Source organism: Musca autumnalis, unplaced genomic scaffold, assembly GCF_047663935.1.
Source record: "Musca autumnalis isolate F117 unplaced genomic scaffold, ASM4766393v1 scaffold_4, whole genome shotgun sequence".
Lineage (NCBI taxonomy): Eukaryota > Metazoa > Arthropoda > Insecta > Diptera > Muscidae > Musca > Musca autumnalis.
The window spans coordinates 113,111,964-113,131,058 of NW_027411977.1; the positions used below are offsets into that span (position 1 = coordinate 113,111,964).

At 37.8% G+C, this 19,095-nt stretch overlaps 1 protein-coding gene across 1 annotated transcript in view; it reads right to left on the minus strand.

Annotated features, from left to right (window-relative positions):
* Nucleotides 1-3,188: 3,188 nt before the first annotated feature.
* The window catches only part of Cyp40 (Cyclophilin 40), a 36,910-nt gene continuing 21,003 nt past the window's right edge, over nucleotides 3,189-19,095 (minus strand). The window contains exons 3-5 of the mRNA XM_073982359.1: nucleotides 4,036-4,227; nucleotides 3,854-3,982; nucleotides 3,189-3,794 (exon numbers count right to left, since the gene is read on the minus strand). Coding sequence (XP_073838460.1) covers nucleotides 3,297-3,794; nucleotides 3,854-3,982; nucleotides 4,036-4,227 — 819 coding nt within the window. The 3' untranslated portion in view covers nucleotides 3,189-3,296. The remainder of the gene's footprint in view (nucleotides 3,795-3,853; nucleotides 3,983-4,035; nucleotides 4,228-19,095) is intronic.

Sequence of the window (19,095 nt, forward strand, 5' to 3'; positions counted from 1 at the left end):
TATGCAAAATATGCAAAATTTTCTGGGCCTAATTCGTTTTATTTTGTAATAAAACTAGTTTCTGTCTAATCAGATTTTCTCTACGACCATCCTAACCATATATGCATTTGCATAGGATTCCGCAGTCTAATAATAAGGCAGCAGGAGCTGATGGCCTACCAGCCGAGCTGTTTAAAACCGGAGGCGACACGCTGATAAGGTGTATGCATCAGCTAGTTAGCTCCGTCTGGCAGGAAGAACGCGTACCCGACGATTGGAACCTGAGCATCCTGTGTTCCGTCCATAAGAAAGGAGATAAGACTTTATGCTCCAACTACAGGGGCATAAGTCTTCTCCCTATCGCATACAAGATAGTGTCAGGGATATTGTGCGAACGACTAAAGCCCATGGTCAACGAAATAATTGGACCATACCAATGCGGCTTTAGACCTGGCAAGTCCACCATTGACCAGATATTTACCCTGCGCCAAATCCTGGAGAAGACACAAGAGATGCAGATCGACACCTACCACCTTTTTGTCGATTATAAAGCAGCCTTCGACAGCCCGCTACATTCAAAGGTATTCCAAGCAATGTCTGAATTTGGTATCCCCGCAAAGCTCATTCGGCTTTGTAAAATGACTCTAACTGACACAAGATCTTCAGTTAAAATAGGTAAGAACCTCTCCGAGGAGTTTTGTACCAAAAGAGGTTTCAGGCAAGGGGACAGCCTTTCGTGTGACCTTTTCAACATCCTGCTAGAAAAGGTTATACGAGAGGCAAACGTCAAAAGAAGTGCACAATCTACACCAATAGCCACATGTTACTTGCTTATGCTGATGGTATAGACATCATGGGACGATCAGTAAAAGAAATAACCGATACCTTTATGAAGGTCGAAGGAGAATCTGCTAAAGTGGGTCTGGCGGTAAACGGCGAGAAAACCAAGCTGATGGTGTCGACGCGCAATGCGTCCATTGAGATCGGACCAACTGTTGAAGTTGGTTCCTATAATTTTGAGGTATTAAAAGACTTCGTATACCTCGGCACCGCCGTAAACACAACAAACGACATCAGTTGTGAAATAAAAAGAAGAATTGTATTGGCCAACAGATGCTAATTTGGCTTAAGTAAGCGCTTTAAAAACAAAGCCACAACTCGTCAAACAAAAATAACGCTTTACAAAACACTGATACTACCCGTGCTGATATATGGTTCCGAAGCCTGGGTACTTGCGCAAGCAGATAATGCAGTGCTTGGCGTGTTTGAGACGTTGACGGTGAATATCGACGTCGTATGAACCACGAGCTGTATCTGCTATACAAGGACATCAATATAGTTAAACGTATCGAGATGCAGCGATTGCGTTGGCTAGGTCATATAATAAGAATGCGCGATGATGAACCCGCTAAAAAGGCGTATAAGTTCGAGCCACATGGCGGTGCACGCAGAATTGGCAGGCCAAAGAATAGATGGCGCAAACAAGTGGATGATGAGATGACAAGGCGCAGTATTCCAAAATGCGAAGCACGAAACAGAGAGAATTTGAGATCTTTTCTTAGTTCGGTCTATGGAACAAATGTTCTGTAATGGGCCAGCTAAGCAAAAGTAAGTAATATCATACCAACGTTCATACAAATGAAATACGCATATTTTCACGTCTTCGAATGGGACATAGTATAGCTACACATCAACACCTATTAAACAAAAATGTCGAAATTGTAATAGCATCTGCACAGTTCAACATATTTTAGAAGGATGTACCTCTTTCAATAATGCCAGCCTCACCTACCTCAACAATGATGGACTGAATATCCTTAAATATAAATATAATAATATATATAATATCCTTAAATCCCCCGCAGCACATAAAGCAAATCAAAATAACCTTATAACATAATTTTATGTTTTAAATTTTTTACCGGTTTTAGCTGATGGCCATTGTAGCCAATGTTATTTCATCTGTTATTAACAGTGTATTTACTACATTGTTAATATTATAATAAATAAAATAACAATTCATGCAAAACAGTTTTCTTAATTCTTGTACAAAAAATGATTTCAAGCAATTTTGTTCTAGTTTAATTTAATTTTACAATTAAAAAAATAAAATATAATTTAAAAAAAATTAAGTTACAATGTTTTATTTATAAGTGCACCAAAAAATTATAAAATAATTGTTCGCGTAGCCTTAGTAAGTATATTCTTCTTCATGATGGAATCTCTCAAATAAAACACTTGCCTTCAAATTAAAAATGGGAACAAAATTAAACGGCAAGTGTTTTATTTGAGATATTCCATCATGAAGAAGAATATACTTACTAAGGCTACGCGAACAATTATTTTATAATTTTTTGGTGCACTTATAAATAAAACATTGTAACTTAATTTTTTTTAAATTATATTTTATTTTTAAGTTTTTAGTTAACAACAACATTTTAGATGCCTGAAATCGGGTGGTACCGCTATATGGGGGATATACCAAAACCTTGACCTATGTCCAAAATTTTTGGTGGGAAGTTTCTGTACCATTGGAAACTCCAAATCCCAAAGTACAGCCAATTCGGACTAAAAATGAAGATAAAATCCCCAAAATGCATAAATCGGGTGGTACCGCTAATGGGGGCTATAGGAAATAATGGACCCATATTGGTTTTGGTTTCATATTCATGTATTGTCATCCAAATCTGTAAAGTGTGCAAAGTTTCAGTTCGATTGGTCAACCGCAACTGTGTGAAAAAAGAGTTACCAGATTTGAACTAAACAGACAACGAAGCAAGTTAAATAAAACATAGTAAAAAGAATAATTAATTTTGTATCAGAAAAAAAATTCATGGTCGTAAATGTTTCCTGGTACCAAAAATAACACTTCGACTACGCCAAAGGCTGCACAAATGTCTACGCCAAACGATTATTTTCATTATAAAAATTGTAGGTCGGTTTTAGTATTGTGTCAGACTATGAATCTTTAAGGTAAGAAGGAGAAAGGGAGCTCCTTCACCTCCGCTCTCTCCTAAAAGCTAAAAATATGCATGTGCTATTTACAATGTCTGGCACAAGAGTTACTTCTAGATTAAAATTTTTAAAATGATAAACTGACAATTCTATTAATTTCAACTTCCAATTTTGGATACGACAATGCCAACCGTAATAAGGGTGATTATTTTATTTGCAAAAGAAACTTTCGGCTGTATTAAAAAAACGACAAATAGTGGACCAAATTCAATTAGATAAAATTGTTTATGTTATACCTGAGATAATTAAATACATATACAACATACATACATATTCATATTTTGTTTTGTATGGCTTTTAAATTAGTTAAATAATTTCTTAAGATTCACCATTTGTGAACGATTATAATTAGCCATTAATTGTTTGGCACGATTTAATTCCGACAATATTGTTTTGTTGTCCGGTATCATTTCATGTGCTTTCCTCAGATTTTCTATCGCTTCCTCATAATTTTTCAGCTCAATTTGGGCTTGACCAAGGCGATAATAAGCTTTACCACACTTTGGGTCCAAACGTAAAACTTCGCGGCAACAATAGATGGCGTTTGTGTAATTTTTTAATTTAATTTCAACCGCCGCCATATTTAGTTGATTGACGGCAGAAAAACTGTCCAATTGCTTAAGATCTTCATCGGAACATTTCAGATGTTCCAATTCCTGCCAGTCATAACGTTTGCGTAAAAGATTATAATAACGATTTGCCTTGCGATATTTCCGACGAGCATTGTAATATTGCTGTTTTGTAAAGAAATGATTGCCAGCATTGCGAATTGTTGTTAATAATTCCACTAGTTCATCGGACTGCAAACAAAACAAATACATATACAAATTGTAATGTATTCTTAGTGTATCCTACTTACCGTATATTCCTTGAATTTGTCTTCCCAATCTTGGGGAAATGGTGGTAAACTTTCATTGGTTTCGTCATTATCATTAATACCCCAATCTTGTCCTGGTTTGATTTCACCGCAATCAGCTATGACAATTTCCTAAAATTAAGAAGAAATTAAATAAGATTTTGTAATGGTAGCAACTTACTTACCGTTGTCGGTATACCTTCATCGCTTGTATTCTGATCCATTTCTCCTATAATACCCAAACCTCTTAAAACCTTCCCCACCACAACATTTGTGCCATTTAAATTGTCACAGGCCATTGATGTTATAAAGAATTGAGAATTGTTTGTATTGGGTTTTCCAAAATTCGCCATACTAACTACGCCTTCATCGGAATGCTGCAATTAAAAGTTATTAAAGTAATGAAATGAAAGAACGCGTTAAAAAAATAAACAAAAAAAAATAGCCTTCACCATAAAAGAAAAATATGTAAAATAGTTTAGATCATGATTCTGGATATTGATGTTCCATATTCTATACAGATTCAAAATGTATCAGAAATATAATTGGTCGCAATCAGGACACCATCTATCAATATGTCCAGAAGGAGCGTCATTCCAGACGTCCACGTGGTGTACAGTGTGACAATTGGTTTAACGACGAATATTTTAATATTCCTCAGACGGAAGAACTGCACTAAGGCGGTTAGGTAAACATTTAACCAATCACATATGTCATCAACGACAGTACCCAACATCAAGATCTTGCAATAATACGTATACATTACAATCTCTTTGCCGTCCGGAGGAATTACAGAAAGATAAATGTTAAACAGTTCAGGAGTTATCGGGCGTTGGGGAACTCCCTGTTTCACTCTACGGGTCTTAGATTTCTTATTTCTGAATTCTACAAACGACTGTTGTTGTTGTAACAGTGTTTTATTATTATGTTTGTATGTTCGTTCTCCTGTTCAATCTGGCTCTGGGTCTATCTCCAGTTCCAGGAAGTTGGCTACTTCGATGGGAAGTAACCATAGATCCACTGCAGTCAGATGAGTAGGCTTGGCGGGGCAGTTGAATAGGTGCTTAGTATCGTGCGGGCGCATGCCGCATACTGGGCAGATGTCTTGCACGGTGCGATCGATTCCAGCCCAATAGGAATTTAGGCGACTGCAATATTCCGAGCGTAATTGAGCCAAAACTACTCTGGTTTGTCGTGGCAGCAGACGCTCTTTAGCTGGGATAGATGGGGGATGTGCTCCGATGACTGCATTCACACAATAACTGCTTATGTTCTTAGCAACTGTGTCCGTGTGAATGCTGTTCAAACCTGCCTGATATGCCTGTTGATCTAGAGGTTCTCTCGTATATTGTTGGACGTCGTCTCTAGAGCATGAATATCCTTCTTGATATGCCTGGGTGTATCGGTGGCCAGTAGATGGTGATTGGGATGGCTCTCACGGTAACACCCGAGCAAGTACTGCAACGATTGAATCTCATTATGTTGTCGTACTGGAAGAATCTTTGCCTCCTCATGTAGATGGTCCACTGTAGATTTGAAGAGGCACCCTGTTGCTGTTCTCAGGGCGGCGCTCTGACAAATTTGAATCTTATACCACTGCGTGTCACAAAAAAATTCGGGCACCAAACTGGCACCGCATTGCTTACCACAGCCCGACCTATCGCTTTATACGTGGTCAACAAGGTTTCTTTATCTGCACCCCATGTGCTGCTTGCTAGGGACTTGAGGACCTTGTTCCTATATTTTAGTTTATCGCAGATAGCTTTGGCATGCGAGGACGACGTGAAGTAGTTTGTGGTGGGAATTCTGCTACCATCGACCCTGATATTCAACTCTCTTCTATACTGCGCCGTCCATGTGGTGAACAGAGCGACCGTCGATTTAGTGGCGGATATCTGCATATTCCTCGCGTGGAAAAAGGTGGTAAGATCGGTTAAATAGGAGTTCAGTCTCTCACAGATGTCATCAGAGTAGGTACCTGACGCCAGGATCGTACAATCATCCGCATACGTTACGATCTCAATGCCATCTGGAGGAGGCGGAATACAGGGAAGGTAGAGGTTAAACAGTTCCGGAGATATCACCCCTCATTGGGGAACTCCCTGTTTCACTCTACGGGGCTTGGATTTCTTGTTCCTGAATTCCACATACGACTGGCGACCACACATATAGTTGATTATCCAACGTTTCAGACCTGGCCGGATTGTTGTCCGCTCGATGTCCTCGAACAGCGTGGAGTGCTTGACAGTATCAAAGGCTTTTGATAAGTCAAGCGCCAACATCACACGGCCGCTCCTGGTTGAGTCCTCGACAAATACATATGTGTGGAGATGCCGTGCAGTGCTGTTGTCGTGCTTCTTACGGAATCCATGCTGGGGAGACTATGGCCTCAAGGGTCTTCGCTACAGGTGACAAAAGCGAAATCGGCCTGTACGATTCACCTTTGCTGGAATCCTTGCCTGGCGTCAGTAGCGGGACCACCCAGCCCATTTTCCAGACTTCGGGAACAATAAGGGTGGCTAGCGACAGGTTGAGAACTTTAGTGGGATACTCCACTCCCGGCTCATCCAGCTGTTTCAACATTACCATGGAAATTCCGTCAGGGCCCAACGCTTTGGATGATTTAGCGTTCCTGATGGCATTCGCAACATCATCCATTGTAAACTGTGGTGGTTCATCCTCGGCAGGAAGAGATCTAATGCGACGTAACACTCTTCTCTTCGCCCTGTCACTCTCGGGGTGCTCGACAAACAGTCGATTGAAGTAACTTGCACACCTGTTCGGGTCAGTCAACGTAACGTCGCCAAACGTGACTGAGGTCCTGTTATCCTCCTTCCGGGGTTCGAGAGTGACTTAACCGTTGTCCACAATTTACTTATACCGGCTCTAATGCTGCAACTCTTCAGATGATTTAACCACTTGTTCCGCTTATATTCGCTGACCAGCCTGTTAACTTCCAGTGTCAGCTCCCTGACTCTGGGGTCGTCGGGGTTGGTTCGACGAAGCTCATCACGCTCATATGCTAATCCCGTCGCCTCTGCTGGGAAATTTGGTCTTACTTCGGGTATTCGACCAGCAGGTATATGGCGAGCGGCTGCAGCATTGATGTCTCGGAACGTCCTTTCCGCTACCCGAACATCAGAAGGATTGGGCAATTCTCTGAAGCGGTAATTGGTGAACTCTCTGAAACTCGGCCAATCAGCTTTCCCATGATTGACGAATGCGCGGCGTTCAGAGGAGATGAAATCGGGTGGTCTGCTGATGGAGACAATTATGGGGAGATGGTCTGATCCAAGGGAAATGACGGGTTGCCAGGTGACGTCATTTGTCACACCAGGTGACACGATGGTTATGTCTGGCGAACTGTGACACGCTCCTCTAATTCTGGTAGGGGCGTCCTCATTGACCGAGCAAAACGTAGAGCTATCAATCTGCTCAGCCAGCGCTATACCTCTCTGGTCGTTTCCGAGGGCCGAATGCCACATCTCATGATCAGTGATGCCAGATTTGCCGATTTATCGGCATTTTGACTATTGTTATACCAAAAAAGCAGAAATGCCGATTTGACGATTTTTACCCCTAACAGCAATACCTAACTCTCAGCGAGACGTACAAAAATTATTCATCAACCTACCACAACAACGCTCTGTGAGCGTCCGTATTACCCAAATACGTTGAGTCCAAAATCACATTTAAAACACAAAATCCGCGACCGAAACTTACATAAATGTTTTCATTTGTAAAACAAATAATTTCCTTTGCAATGAATTGTATTTCATGTTTTGTTGGTCTTTAGTTTTTAAAATACAAAACACACACAACACACAAACAATAACGTTCTGTCAAAGTTAATTTTTTCAACTTACAAAAAGGATACGCTCGAAGTATTTCGGTAGTTCTCATAAGAATACATGTGTTCTACTTTTTTCACCACACACGCCCTGGGTATACGGATGTATATAGGTATGGGCCTAAAACGCCGATTTTTAGTTATGGCAACTTTTTCACATAAAATTTGCGTTTTGTGTGAATATTGTGATTGGTAGCACTGAAAACTATACATACATAAATCTATCACCTTTCTATTGCACGTTTATATATATAATATATGTATATAATTTAATAAAAGGTTTTTAAATGTCAATTTCATTGTGTATACATAAATAAATCTTCACAAAGAAGGTTACCCCGAAAAACCCTATAATATAAACAGGCCATTAATTAACTTCTTAAAACTATATTTGTATTAGTTTTGTTTAAAGTGTCACACCTGGTCGTGCAGCTCAAAAACATAATTTTTATAATTTTTTTCAGGAAAATTACCCGACTTTTTTTAACAGATATTTTTCATGAAGAAAGGCATATTTTGATCTACCCTCGGTAATTTTTTTGGTGAAAAATATTGAATAGTTTTATGGCAAACGATCATCTACGAGACACTGCTTTTAAAAAAACGTCTTGCCATGTCCGCTCTATCTCAAAAATGACTGGAGGGATCATCACCTGGAGGGATCATCATTTCTATTGGCTGGCTTATTAAGTATCAAAAAATCTTGTCTTTAGACGAGGGAATTTAAAAAATATTAATTAAAAAATCTTGGACATTTAAAATTCAAACTTTGTTAAAAAATTGGGTAGCTTTTTGGCAAAAAAACTTCAAAATTTAAAGAATATATTCTTTAAAGAACATATTTTTATGTACTTAATAATGTAGTGTAATTGTTCCATAAAAATTCCAGAAGCTTCAAGTGAGGGTTGGGATGGCGTTGTACTCAATAAACCCACAAAAATATATGATGATCGGTACAGTCCTTCTCGACCTATAGTGAACATCGTTTTTTTAAAAACAGTGTTTCGTAGGTGGTCATTTTTCACAAAACTGTTTTGTATTATAAATTGGTAATTGTTTTCTTTACTTAACATTTTATTTATTTATCTTATATAGTAATAATTTCTATTTGCCAATTTGTTGACGATTTTAAATACTATGTTGCCGATTTTGGCTCCCGAAAATTGACGATTTTCGACCAATGTTATCTGGCATCACTGCTCATGATGCGCATTAAAGTCCCCCAGGACCAGACGATTATGACCTTCCAAAATCGGGCTAACGTCAGGTTTATAATCTGAGATACAGCTATTTCTCGGCGGGATGTATACTTTCAGCAACTCTATCATGGCAGTTCCACACCTGACTGCTACTCCCATGTACGGGTCGTTAGAGGTCATGTGAAAAACACGTTTTAGGGTTAAAGTCGGACTTCATCAGAGTTTATTCAACATTGTCCTCCATCATAACATAATTTTAGAGAAATTACGTTAAAGACAAAAATGTTGTTCGTCAAAGTTCACTATGGGTCACCAAAGAAATGAAATGTCTATTTACATTACTTATCATGCAAATATCAGTATCAATTTTGCTGAAAAACATGAAAATATTTCAAAAATTTGTTTCCTTCTTTTTTCGAGTTCATACACGAAAGTAATATAAAACTTTCTTCTAGGTGAAAAGTGTCAAAAGAAGAAAAATTCTACATAAAATTTCACTATGAGTTTCAGAATAAACCAAATATCTAGATTAGGCCGGGGCGATTTGTATGGAAGGAAAAAAGTGTTAGCGGGCGCCTGGAGTTTCTGATTCTTGGGACTGAGATTTCCGATCCAACATAAAGACAACAATTGTAGCCAAGACAATAATTAAGAACTCTCTAGTACATCGTAAAAGCATTGGAACGCTCCTTCAGGTAGTTATGGCCTCGAGAAGGTGCACATTTTTCGGAAAATATCGACAAATGACACTGTGCTACAAAATGGGACTCAAAGTCAGTGGCTGGAAAATTCCGTGTGGAGATAAAAGCCCTTAGTGAGTGTACTAAGAACCCAAAAGGAAATTTCATTTTTTGGCAATGAAAGTCGATTAAGATAATATTAAAAATCTGGAAAGACAGTTATGCCATAGATCAAACTTCTGAGTTACGGCGAGATGAATTTGTGTTATGTTGTTTTTTTTATCATGCACTTATTGACGTGGTTCAAACTTCTGTTATGGCGAAATTAATTAATTCTTTATGAACATTAAGTACATGATAAAAAAATAACACAAATTCATCTCGCCATAACTCAGAAGTTTGACCTATGGCATAACTGTCTTTCCAGATTTATAATATTATCTTAATCGACTTTCATTGCCAAAAAGAATTTTCACCCCAGTGATATTTTACATCAAAATCGGTTTAAGGAAGCGGTTTTTTGTTCTAGCATCGGAACCAACAAAGTTGTAATCAGCTAGTTGCTGTCATTTGATTGACCATTTTATTAGCTTTCTAATGGTTAATCATAGCAGAAAAAAGGCGGCTGTCAATTCAGCAAGAACTCGTGCTTCCAAGGAAGCTGCAAACCGTCAATACGAGACTTTAAACAAATCTGTAAAGCGAATGTGTAGACACGATAAGCGGATGTGGATCAGCTCGATTGCGACACAAGCAGAAACTGCAGCTGCAAGTGGGAACACTAAAATGCTTTATGAATGCACAAAACGATTGTCAGGTAGACCAATAAATGGAAATGTCCCAATAAAAGCTAAAGATGGCACAATTCTTACCTCAGAAGTGGAACAGCTCTCGCCGCGTCGGGTCCCAATGCCCCAGCATCACAGAAATTGAGTCGGCAATTAGGAGTATGAAAAGTGGGAAGGCGGCCGGTATCGACAATGTCCATGTAGAACTCTTTAAAGCGGATAATGAACTATCTGCTCTGGCTTTGCATGAATTATTTCAGGATATCTGGACGTCAGAAACGTTTCCAAACGATTGGCTACAAGGCATAGTGGTAAAAATACCGAAAAAAGGGGCACTAAGCGACTGCAACAATTGGAGAGGAATCACGATCCTGTGCAGCTGTCTAAAAATATTCTGCAAAATCATTCTAAACCGCATTGAGAAGAAAATTGACGATACGCTTAGGCGCCAACAAGCCGGATTCCGCAGTCGCAAATCTTGTGTCGACCATATTGCCACTATACGCATAATAATGGAACAAATTGATCTACACATGTAACAAATGTAAACAGAAAAAAATAACAAAAACACCTTCGGGTAGTAATGCTGCTTCTAATAGTGACAGTAGTCTTGTGGATAATGTTACTGAGCTGGTTAACAACAACATGAAAAAGTTGTTTGATGAATTAGCGGAATCTTTGAAATCGAAGATAGAAGAGCAGATAAAAGCATATCTTGCAGATTTTCAGCGTACTGTGGATGGCGTGATAGCATCTTTTCGTGATGAATTTTTTGATGGACTGCGTAAAGTTAATGATGACGTAAGGGATTGCAAGGACCAAATTTCCACTGTATCTGCATCCATTGCGGCAATTAACAATGAGATTAAAGTATGCAAGAACTTTGTTTCGAGTGTTGCGTCTCTTCAGAAAAGAGTAGAAGATATGGAGAAGCATAATGCCATACTTGAACGACGACTTAATCGTTCCAACATCGTCATAAATGGTCTTCCCCGCGGGCTGCATAACATCAGCGATTATGTCATGAAAATTGCAGCTTTGTGCAATGTTTGCATTAATGAGATCGATTTGCAGCATTGTTGTTATTTTGCTGGTGGCCGATCTATTTTGGTTAAGTTTAATTCTGTCCTTGTGAGAGACACTATTATGGCCAGCTACCGCCGTGGGCCACCAATTAAGTTATCCTCCGTTGTTGGTGGCAATCTCCAAACAAACGTGTACCTTGACGATCACTTAACGCCAGTTTCTGCAAGATTGATGTACCTATGTAGACAACTAAAAAGTCAAGGAAAACTTAGTAAATTTATATTGGTTAATGGTGATGAACCTGCCGTTGCCGCAACATTTCCTAATGGGAATGAACGGGTGCTTCGCATTGGTGATTGTGAGGAGCTTTTGACCGGCGCTTAAATACGTATAGTACATTTTCATTTTGGAGTAGTACATTAGTAATTTTTCCCCTTGAGGGTTTTTATGAATTTAATTTAGCTATTTCCGCATTCAATTTCCCCTTAAGGGTTTTTTTATGAATTTAAATTTGCTAATCCTACATTTAATTTCTTATATAAGTTTACTTTCATTTATTTATTTTTTCATGATCTCATTTTTCATTGCAATTAGGTTCCCCAGTAGTTCATCCTTCGTACTTTTTGATCATGTCATTAAATAATAATCTTGGTCCTATTGCTGGTAATTCGTCCTTTTTAGGAATAGATTGAACCAATTTTCTAACTGCATGTCTTTTGGCCATTTGAATTGTCAGAGCTTACGTCCTTCTGCTTACAACACAACATTAAGTGAAGTTAAGAACTTGGTCTGCAATAGTGGTCTTGCTGTATTTGCTGTTTCTAAGACATGGTTGAAACCCTATGTTTCAACCAGAGCTGTTGCTATCCTTGGCTACTCGTTTGTGCGATATGATCGCCCGAATGTTAGGGGTGGCGGTGTTGGCATTTATATTCGCGAAGGTCTTAAATATAAAGTTGTATTTCGGTCTGGGCACCCTTGTGTCTGCGAATCGCTATTTATAGAACTAATCCTGGGGTTTAGGAAAGTTCTGTTTGGAGTGGTCCATCTTCCACATGGTAATATTTCTAGTTTTGAAGATATACATGGGGATATTCTGGCACAGTATGACTCGATTGTTGTGGTTGGTGACTTCAACTGCAACCTTTTTGATATATATTCAAGTCTACAGACATGAGGAGCATCTTCCTACGGCTTGGCCTTTCTCTTCAACATAATTCTTTGCCTACACACTATAATGTTGCTACTGACTCTGTGTCGTTAATAGATTTCTTTGCCTGCAGCAATTCTTGTCCACTCAGTTTTTCTGGTCAGGTACAATGTCCAGCAATTTCGCACCACGCCTTTATATTTGGTGTAGTTAATATAAACTTAACTGTTTCGGAACGCATCGTAGAGTATCGTGACTTCAACAATATTGATTGGGAGAGTATGCTTAACTATTTAATTCAGACCGACTTTAGCTGGATATATAACACCTCGGATGTTGATGCTCAACATTCTTTTTTTGATTCGCTTATTGAGAATCTTTTTTCTTTTGTCCCGATTATCACGAAACGAGTTGTTAATGTTGTTGATCCCTGGCTAAAATGTCGATCTGTAATTTTGGCTAACTCTCTACGTGATATGGCATATAAGGAGTATTTGCGAAACCCTTCTCAGCCTAATTGGACAATATATTGCTCTCTTAGAAACAGAGCGAAGTCTGTCCTTAGGAGTGAGCGTAGGAGACACTATACAAAAGTTTTTGGTACGCTTGGCCCAACACAGGTTTGGAGATATCTACGTGCAGGAGGTTTTGTTGGTAATGACGACAATCATGAAACGAACTTTGATGCTACAGTCTTGAATGACTTCTTTGTGCAAAATAATATTGTTGGTAGTGCAGTTGTAGTAGATTCAAGCAATGTAAATGGTAACTATTCATTTTCATTTAATTGTGTTTATGAGGTGGATGTTTTTCAAGCCTTGTCGCGGATAAAATCTCAATCCTTAGGTGTAGACGGCATACCTATAAGATTTATTAAATTGATTTTTCCATATATTTCTAGACATATCACCTATTTTTTCAATACTATATTGACAACTTCAGTCTTTCCAAAAGCATGGAAAGTTGCACGCGTAGTGCCAATACCCAAAGATAGGGAGTTAAATGGTATTGAAAACATGAGGCCTATTAGTATCTTGCCAGCCTTATCTAAAATCGCTGAGCACCTAATTAAGGAGCTAATTGAGCATTTTATTGATAACCATCGTCTTCTTAAATCATGCCAGTATGGTTTCAGACGAGGGCTTAGTACTACCTCGCTTCTGATTGATTTAACTGATGCCATTAGAGAGACAGTTGAAAGAGGTGAAAATGGAGTTCTCGTAGCATTGGATTTATCCAAAGCATTTGATCGAGTGGATATTTCGAAGATGATAAGTAAACTTCGATCCAATTATTTATTCGATTCATCTGCTTGTGCATTAATTTCATCTTTTTTATTGGGTCGCTCCCAATTCGTTACATTCAATGGTAGTGTTTCCAATATTCTATATATATGCAGTGGAGTACCCCAGGGTTCCATCCTGGGTCCCCTTCTGTTTATTTTATACATTAATGATATTGCCAACAGTGTACACAGACGTGGGTGTACTCCGTTTTTGTATGCTGATGACATTCATCTATTTTTTAATGGTAAAACTGCTGCCGAATTGCAGTCTAATATTAATTCTACATTATGCGACATATCACATTGGTTAGATAGCAACAATTTGGTGATTAATGTTTCTAAATCTAAGTCGATGATATTTGGTCCCACTAGTCGTCTAGGTGGTAGTGTAAATATACTTATTGATGGTTCCCCTATACATTTCGTGGACAAGATGAAGTGTCTAGGTGTCATTATCGATTCTAAACTTGATTTTTCCGCACATATTGATGCTTTGTTTCCTAAGATCATAAATGTTCTTCGTAAATTATATAGCACTGAGTTCTACCTGCCCCTCTTTGTTAAAAGGAATCTGGCTCACGCACTGCTAATGTCAGTTATTTCTTATGGCATTGAGGTTATATCAGGTACAACTGATGTGCAGTTGAGGAGAGTAGAAAAGCTTTTTAATATGGTTGTCAGATTTGTTTACAGTTTGCGCAGAAGGGACCACATTTCTGCTCATGCGCACAATTTCTTAGGAGTACCTTTTAAAGTTTTTATTTATTATTGTCTTTTTAGGACGAAGGCCATTATTTATGAAGTTTTTAATTAATTAATTGGATTAATCGAGCTAACATGGCCTAATTAGTTTTGTATTGAAAAATGAATTCTAGCGAAATACCACACACTCAACCATTACGCTACGATCGTTTCGCCTGGTGGTTTAAGCCAGGCTCATCAGGCGTATTTGAATGCTAATGGCTAGAAGACAAAGGCTGATTTTGATAACTTCTATTTATACAAACATTTTTACAATTTTGTAATTATGAAGTATTTATTGAAGTCTTTTTCTTTATCAAGTCACCCTAGTGTCTTGTCTAGGAATCATTTTCTCAATACATACACATATACAATCGAAGGGGGGTTTCCTTCATGAATTGTAATGCCTTCAGTTTTTGAAGTTTTTGGATATCATATGTCGACTAGTTTGTTGATATGATACATTGGCATCATGTCGACTAGTTTGTTGATATGATACATTGGCAGTGGCTCAGAACGCTGAGATCTCGACAACATTGTCTGTTTGTTGGAGAGGACCCAGGTTCAAACCTCAGCCGGGGCAGCCGGGCTCTGCTGTGAAGTTTTTATTTATTATTGTCTTTTTAGGACGAAGGCCATTATTTATGAAGTTTTTAATTAATTAATTGGATTAATCGAGCTAACATGGCCTAATTAGTTTTGTATTGAAAAATGAATTCTAGCGAAATACCACACACTCAACCATTACGCTACGATCGTTTTAAAGTTTTTATCCAACAACGTGTTGTGTCTTTTCTTTATAAATCGATATACTTGGATCTGCCAGTATTACTTCGGGAACGATTTTCGTTTTCAAGATATACTCGTAACATACAGATAATTCTGCCCATTTTTTCCACATCTTGGTTAGAAAATTCTTTTGTGGTTCGTGCTGCTCGGCTGTGGAATCACCTACCCAATGAGCTACGTAACTTCTCTTTCCCATGTTTTGAATTTCGGCGTAAGTTTGAAGCCTTTACTATTAATAGTAATACTACTACTTAATACATATATGGTATTTTACTGAGTAGTACATTGTTCTGAATACATGCTTTTTCGATCATGTTGAATTACCAGCAATATATATTTTTTTTCTCTCAGTTTCAGTTTTGATTCTTCTATAAGGCTGGGGAGCCTTTTTTGCAATTTTTGTTTTAATAATTTTAACTTACATTGTGTAATATATATCTATTTTGTCTTATCTCTTATCTGTAAGTCATTTTGTAATATGAAATAATGTTGTAGTTTCATGCTGTGTTGCGATGCCAATTGGCCAATAGGCTTCTATCGCAATGTATAAATAAATAAATAAATAAACGAAATGCAAGACTCGCTCCACCTTGTCTTCATTGACTTCAAAAAAGCGTTCGACTTAATTAAGCACCAGAGTATTTGGGAAGCTATGAGCAGAAAAGGTGTCCCCGACAAGATTTGTAACCTAATCAAAGCACAATACCACCGTTTTGAATGCAGAGTAAGACATGGCGATAAACTCTCCCCCCCCTATATCCGTAAAATCCGTGGTGAGACAAGGATGTGTGCTGTCACCGCTGCTATTTCTTATTGTTATTGATGAAATACTTGTCAGGACAATCGACAACAATCCGCGCCGAGGAATAATGTGGCACCAATTAAAGATGGAACACCTCAACGACCTTGTATATGCTGATGACATTGTTTTAATATCTAAGCGGTTATCAGATGTACAAAGCAAAATAACCGACATAGCATCAACTTCAAGTGCATATGGCTTAAAGATTAACGTGGAAAAGACCAAATCACTTCACTTAAACTCCTCTCAAAGACAACCGCTCTCTCTGTATGGACAAGACATCGAACAGGTGGCGGACTTTACGTACCTAGGCAGTCAAATTACGAAAGATGGAGGTACACGTGATGATATATCAACCCGCATCCGAAAGGCTAAGGTCGCTTTTGCGGGTTTGTATAAAATATGGAGGTCCAATCAACTAAGCACCAAAACAAAGATACGCATATTTAAAAGTAATGTTCTGTCAGTTCTGCTTTATGGATGCGAAACCTGGCTTGTGTCCAACGAGCTCACGAATAAGCTGCAATCTTTCGCTAATAGATCCCTGCGATTTATTCTCCGCATATGGTGGCCAAATAACTGAATATCAAACTTGGATCTTTATCAGAGGAGTGATATTAAGCCGATTGCCACAGTAATCCGTGAAAGGAAATGGAGGTGGATAGGCCACGTTCTTCGTAAACCAGCGGATGATATATGTCGAGAAGCCTTTGATTGGAATCCATAAGGAATGCGAAGAAGAGGAAGACCAAGGGGTAGCTGGAGAAGAAGCATTGAAGAAGAAATAACCTTACATCCAGGTAATTTATCTTGGAATAATGTTAAAACTTTAAGTTCAAATAGAAATGATTGGAATAATTTTGTATTGGCACTATGCGCCCACGACTTGGCGTAAAAGCAATAAATAATAATAAATAATAAAACCATTAATCACGCGATATCTCGGAAACTTGACCTATGGTGAAAATTTCCTTTTGGGTTCTTAGTACACTCACTAAGGGCTTTCATTTCCACAATGAATTTTCCAGGCATTGACTTTGAGTCCCATTTTGTAGCACAGTGTCATTTATCGATATTTTCCGAAAAATGTGAACCTTCTCGAGGCCATAACTACCTGAAGGATCGTTGCAATGTTTATTTACAATTGTTGTCTTTGTGTTGGATCGAAAATCTCAGTGGTTTGCTTGTTATATGCCAAAATATCCAAAAATCCTTGAAAAAAAAACTTCAAGTCAAAATCCGGGGGTTCGATTTTCATATGGTCTAGTTGACTTTTTTGCTCAGTACAATCCAAAGAATCAGAAACTCCAGGTGCCCGTGATGGTGTTCAAACCGCCCCACTCTAATCTAGATATACTATTTTCTTAAGAAAATTTAATTACAAATTTATAAATTTTAAGATGAAATCATTTGTTTTAATTTTGGACTGTTAATTTTACATAATTTCATAGTAGATCAAAATCTAACAAAATCCTTCACTTTTTTGAGATATTGTTAAAGATATAAGTGTTCTAAATCAAATTTTACTATGAGTCTCTGAATAGAAGAAATCTGTAACCATAACACATAACATTCTTAGCAGCCCTTGTCTTTGATATAGGGTTAAGGCAACATTTTATTTATTTATTTATTTTATTTATTTATTCAATCCATATACTAATACAAAAGCCTTCAAGGCCAAAAATATAAAACAAAATATTAAATTCCGAGTAGAAATAATTATAAAATCTAATTCTTAATGCGTGTTGGTATAATTGGCTCCCCAGCCATTAAAAAATAAAAATCAAGAAAGAGAAAAAAAAGTATAGCTAAAAAGTGGCCAATAAGCAGCAAACATAATTACAGTACAATAAGCAAGGTACATGTCGAGTTTCAATATTGCAACCAAACACCATAGACGTCATTTAATAGACTTTCATAGACTCAATAAAAAACGGGAAAATTGTTGTTACATAGCAAACGTCATGGAAGACAAAAGAAAATCAAACAATAAGCACAAACATTGTGAGCAAGTCTATATTTCAGGTTGAGAAGTAATATGATTCAGCACTTTAAGCCGAAAAGCATTATTGGAATGTGAAAAAACTCTCAGATCAAGAGGTAAATAATTCCATAATCTTGCAACACGTATTAAGAGCGACTTTTCAAAAGTAGAGTTGTATATTCTAGGTATAAAAAGTTGTGTATTCCTCGGTGAAGAAATAAAGCTAAACATGTTAGCCAATGAAGCAGGTGTACCAGTCTTAATTATTTTGTGAAAAGTGCACAACAGCTTACAATTGACAAATTCCTCGAAATCAACACCCAAAAAACTCTCAACATAACTAGATATATTTTCTAAAGCTTTTATCGACCTTTGGATATTTTTACTAATATTTTAATTATAGATATATGTTCACGACGTTTCACACCAAAGACAAACCGGGCAACAGAGTTGACAATACGTCTCAGCCTCAATAAATTTCGTTCTATCGTACCAGAAACCACTTCTAAGCCATAATTTATACAAGGCATGAGTAGAGCTGAAGCTAGTCTTCGTTTGACCCATGTAGGAAGGTATACATTAATAGAATACAATCTGCGAATAGTACTAAAGACTTTCCGCTGAATAGAGTCGATGTGAAATTCGAATGAAAGCTTATAATCTATAATAATACCAAGGATTTTGTGGGAACCTACGAAGCTGATCCGATTCTGATCTAGAAAAATATTGAAGTCATTAGCTTGACTTCCAAAGCCAAACTTAATTGCTTTTGTCTTCCCTGGGTTGATCAAAAGAGCATTTTCAGAGCACCATTGACTAAATCGGCCAAGACAACAATTAATTTCATTCTCGAAGGTACCAACAGACGCTCTAGAATCGCGGAAAACCAGGAAAACATCATCCGCAAACAACAACGGTGTGCAATGTGCACCATTAAAGCAATCAGCAATG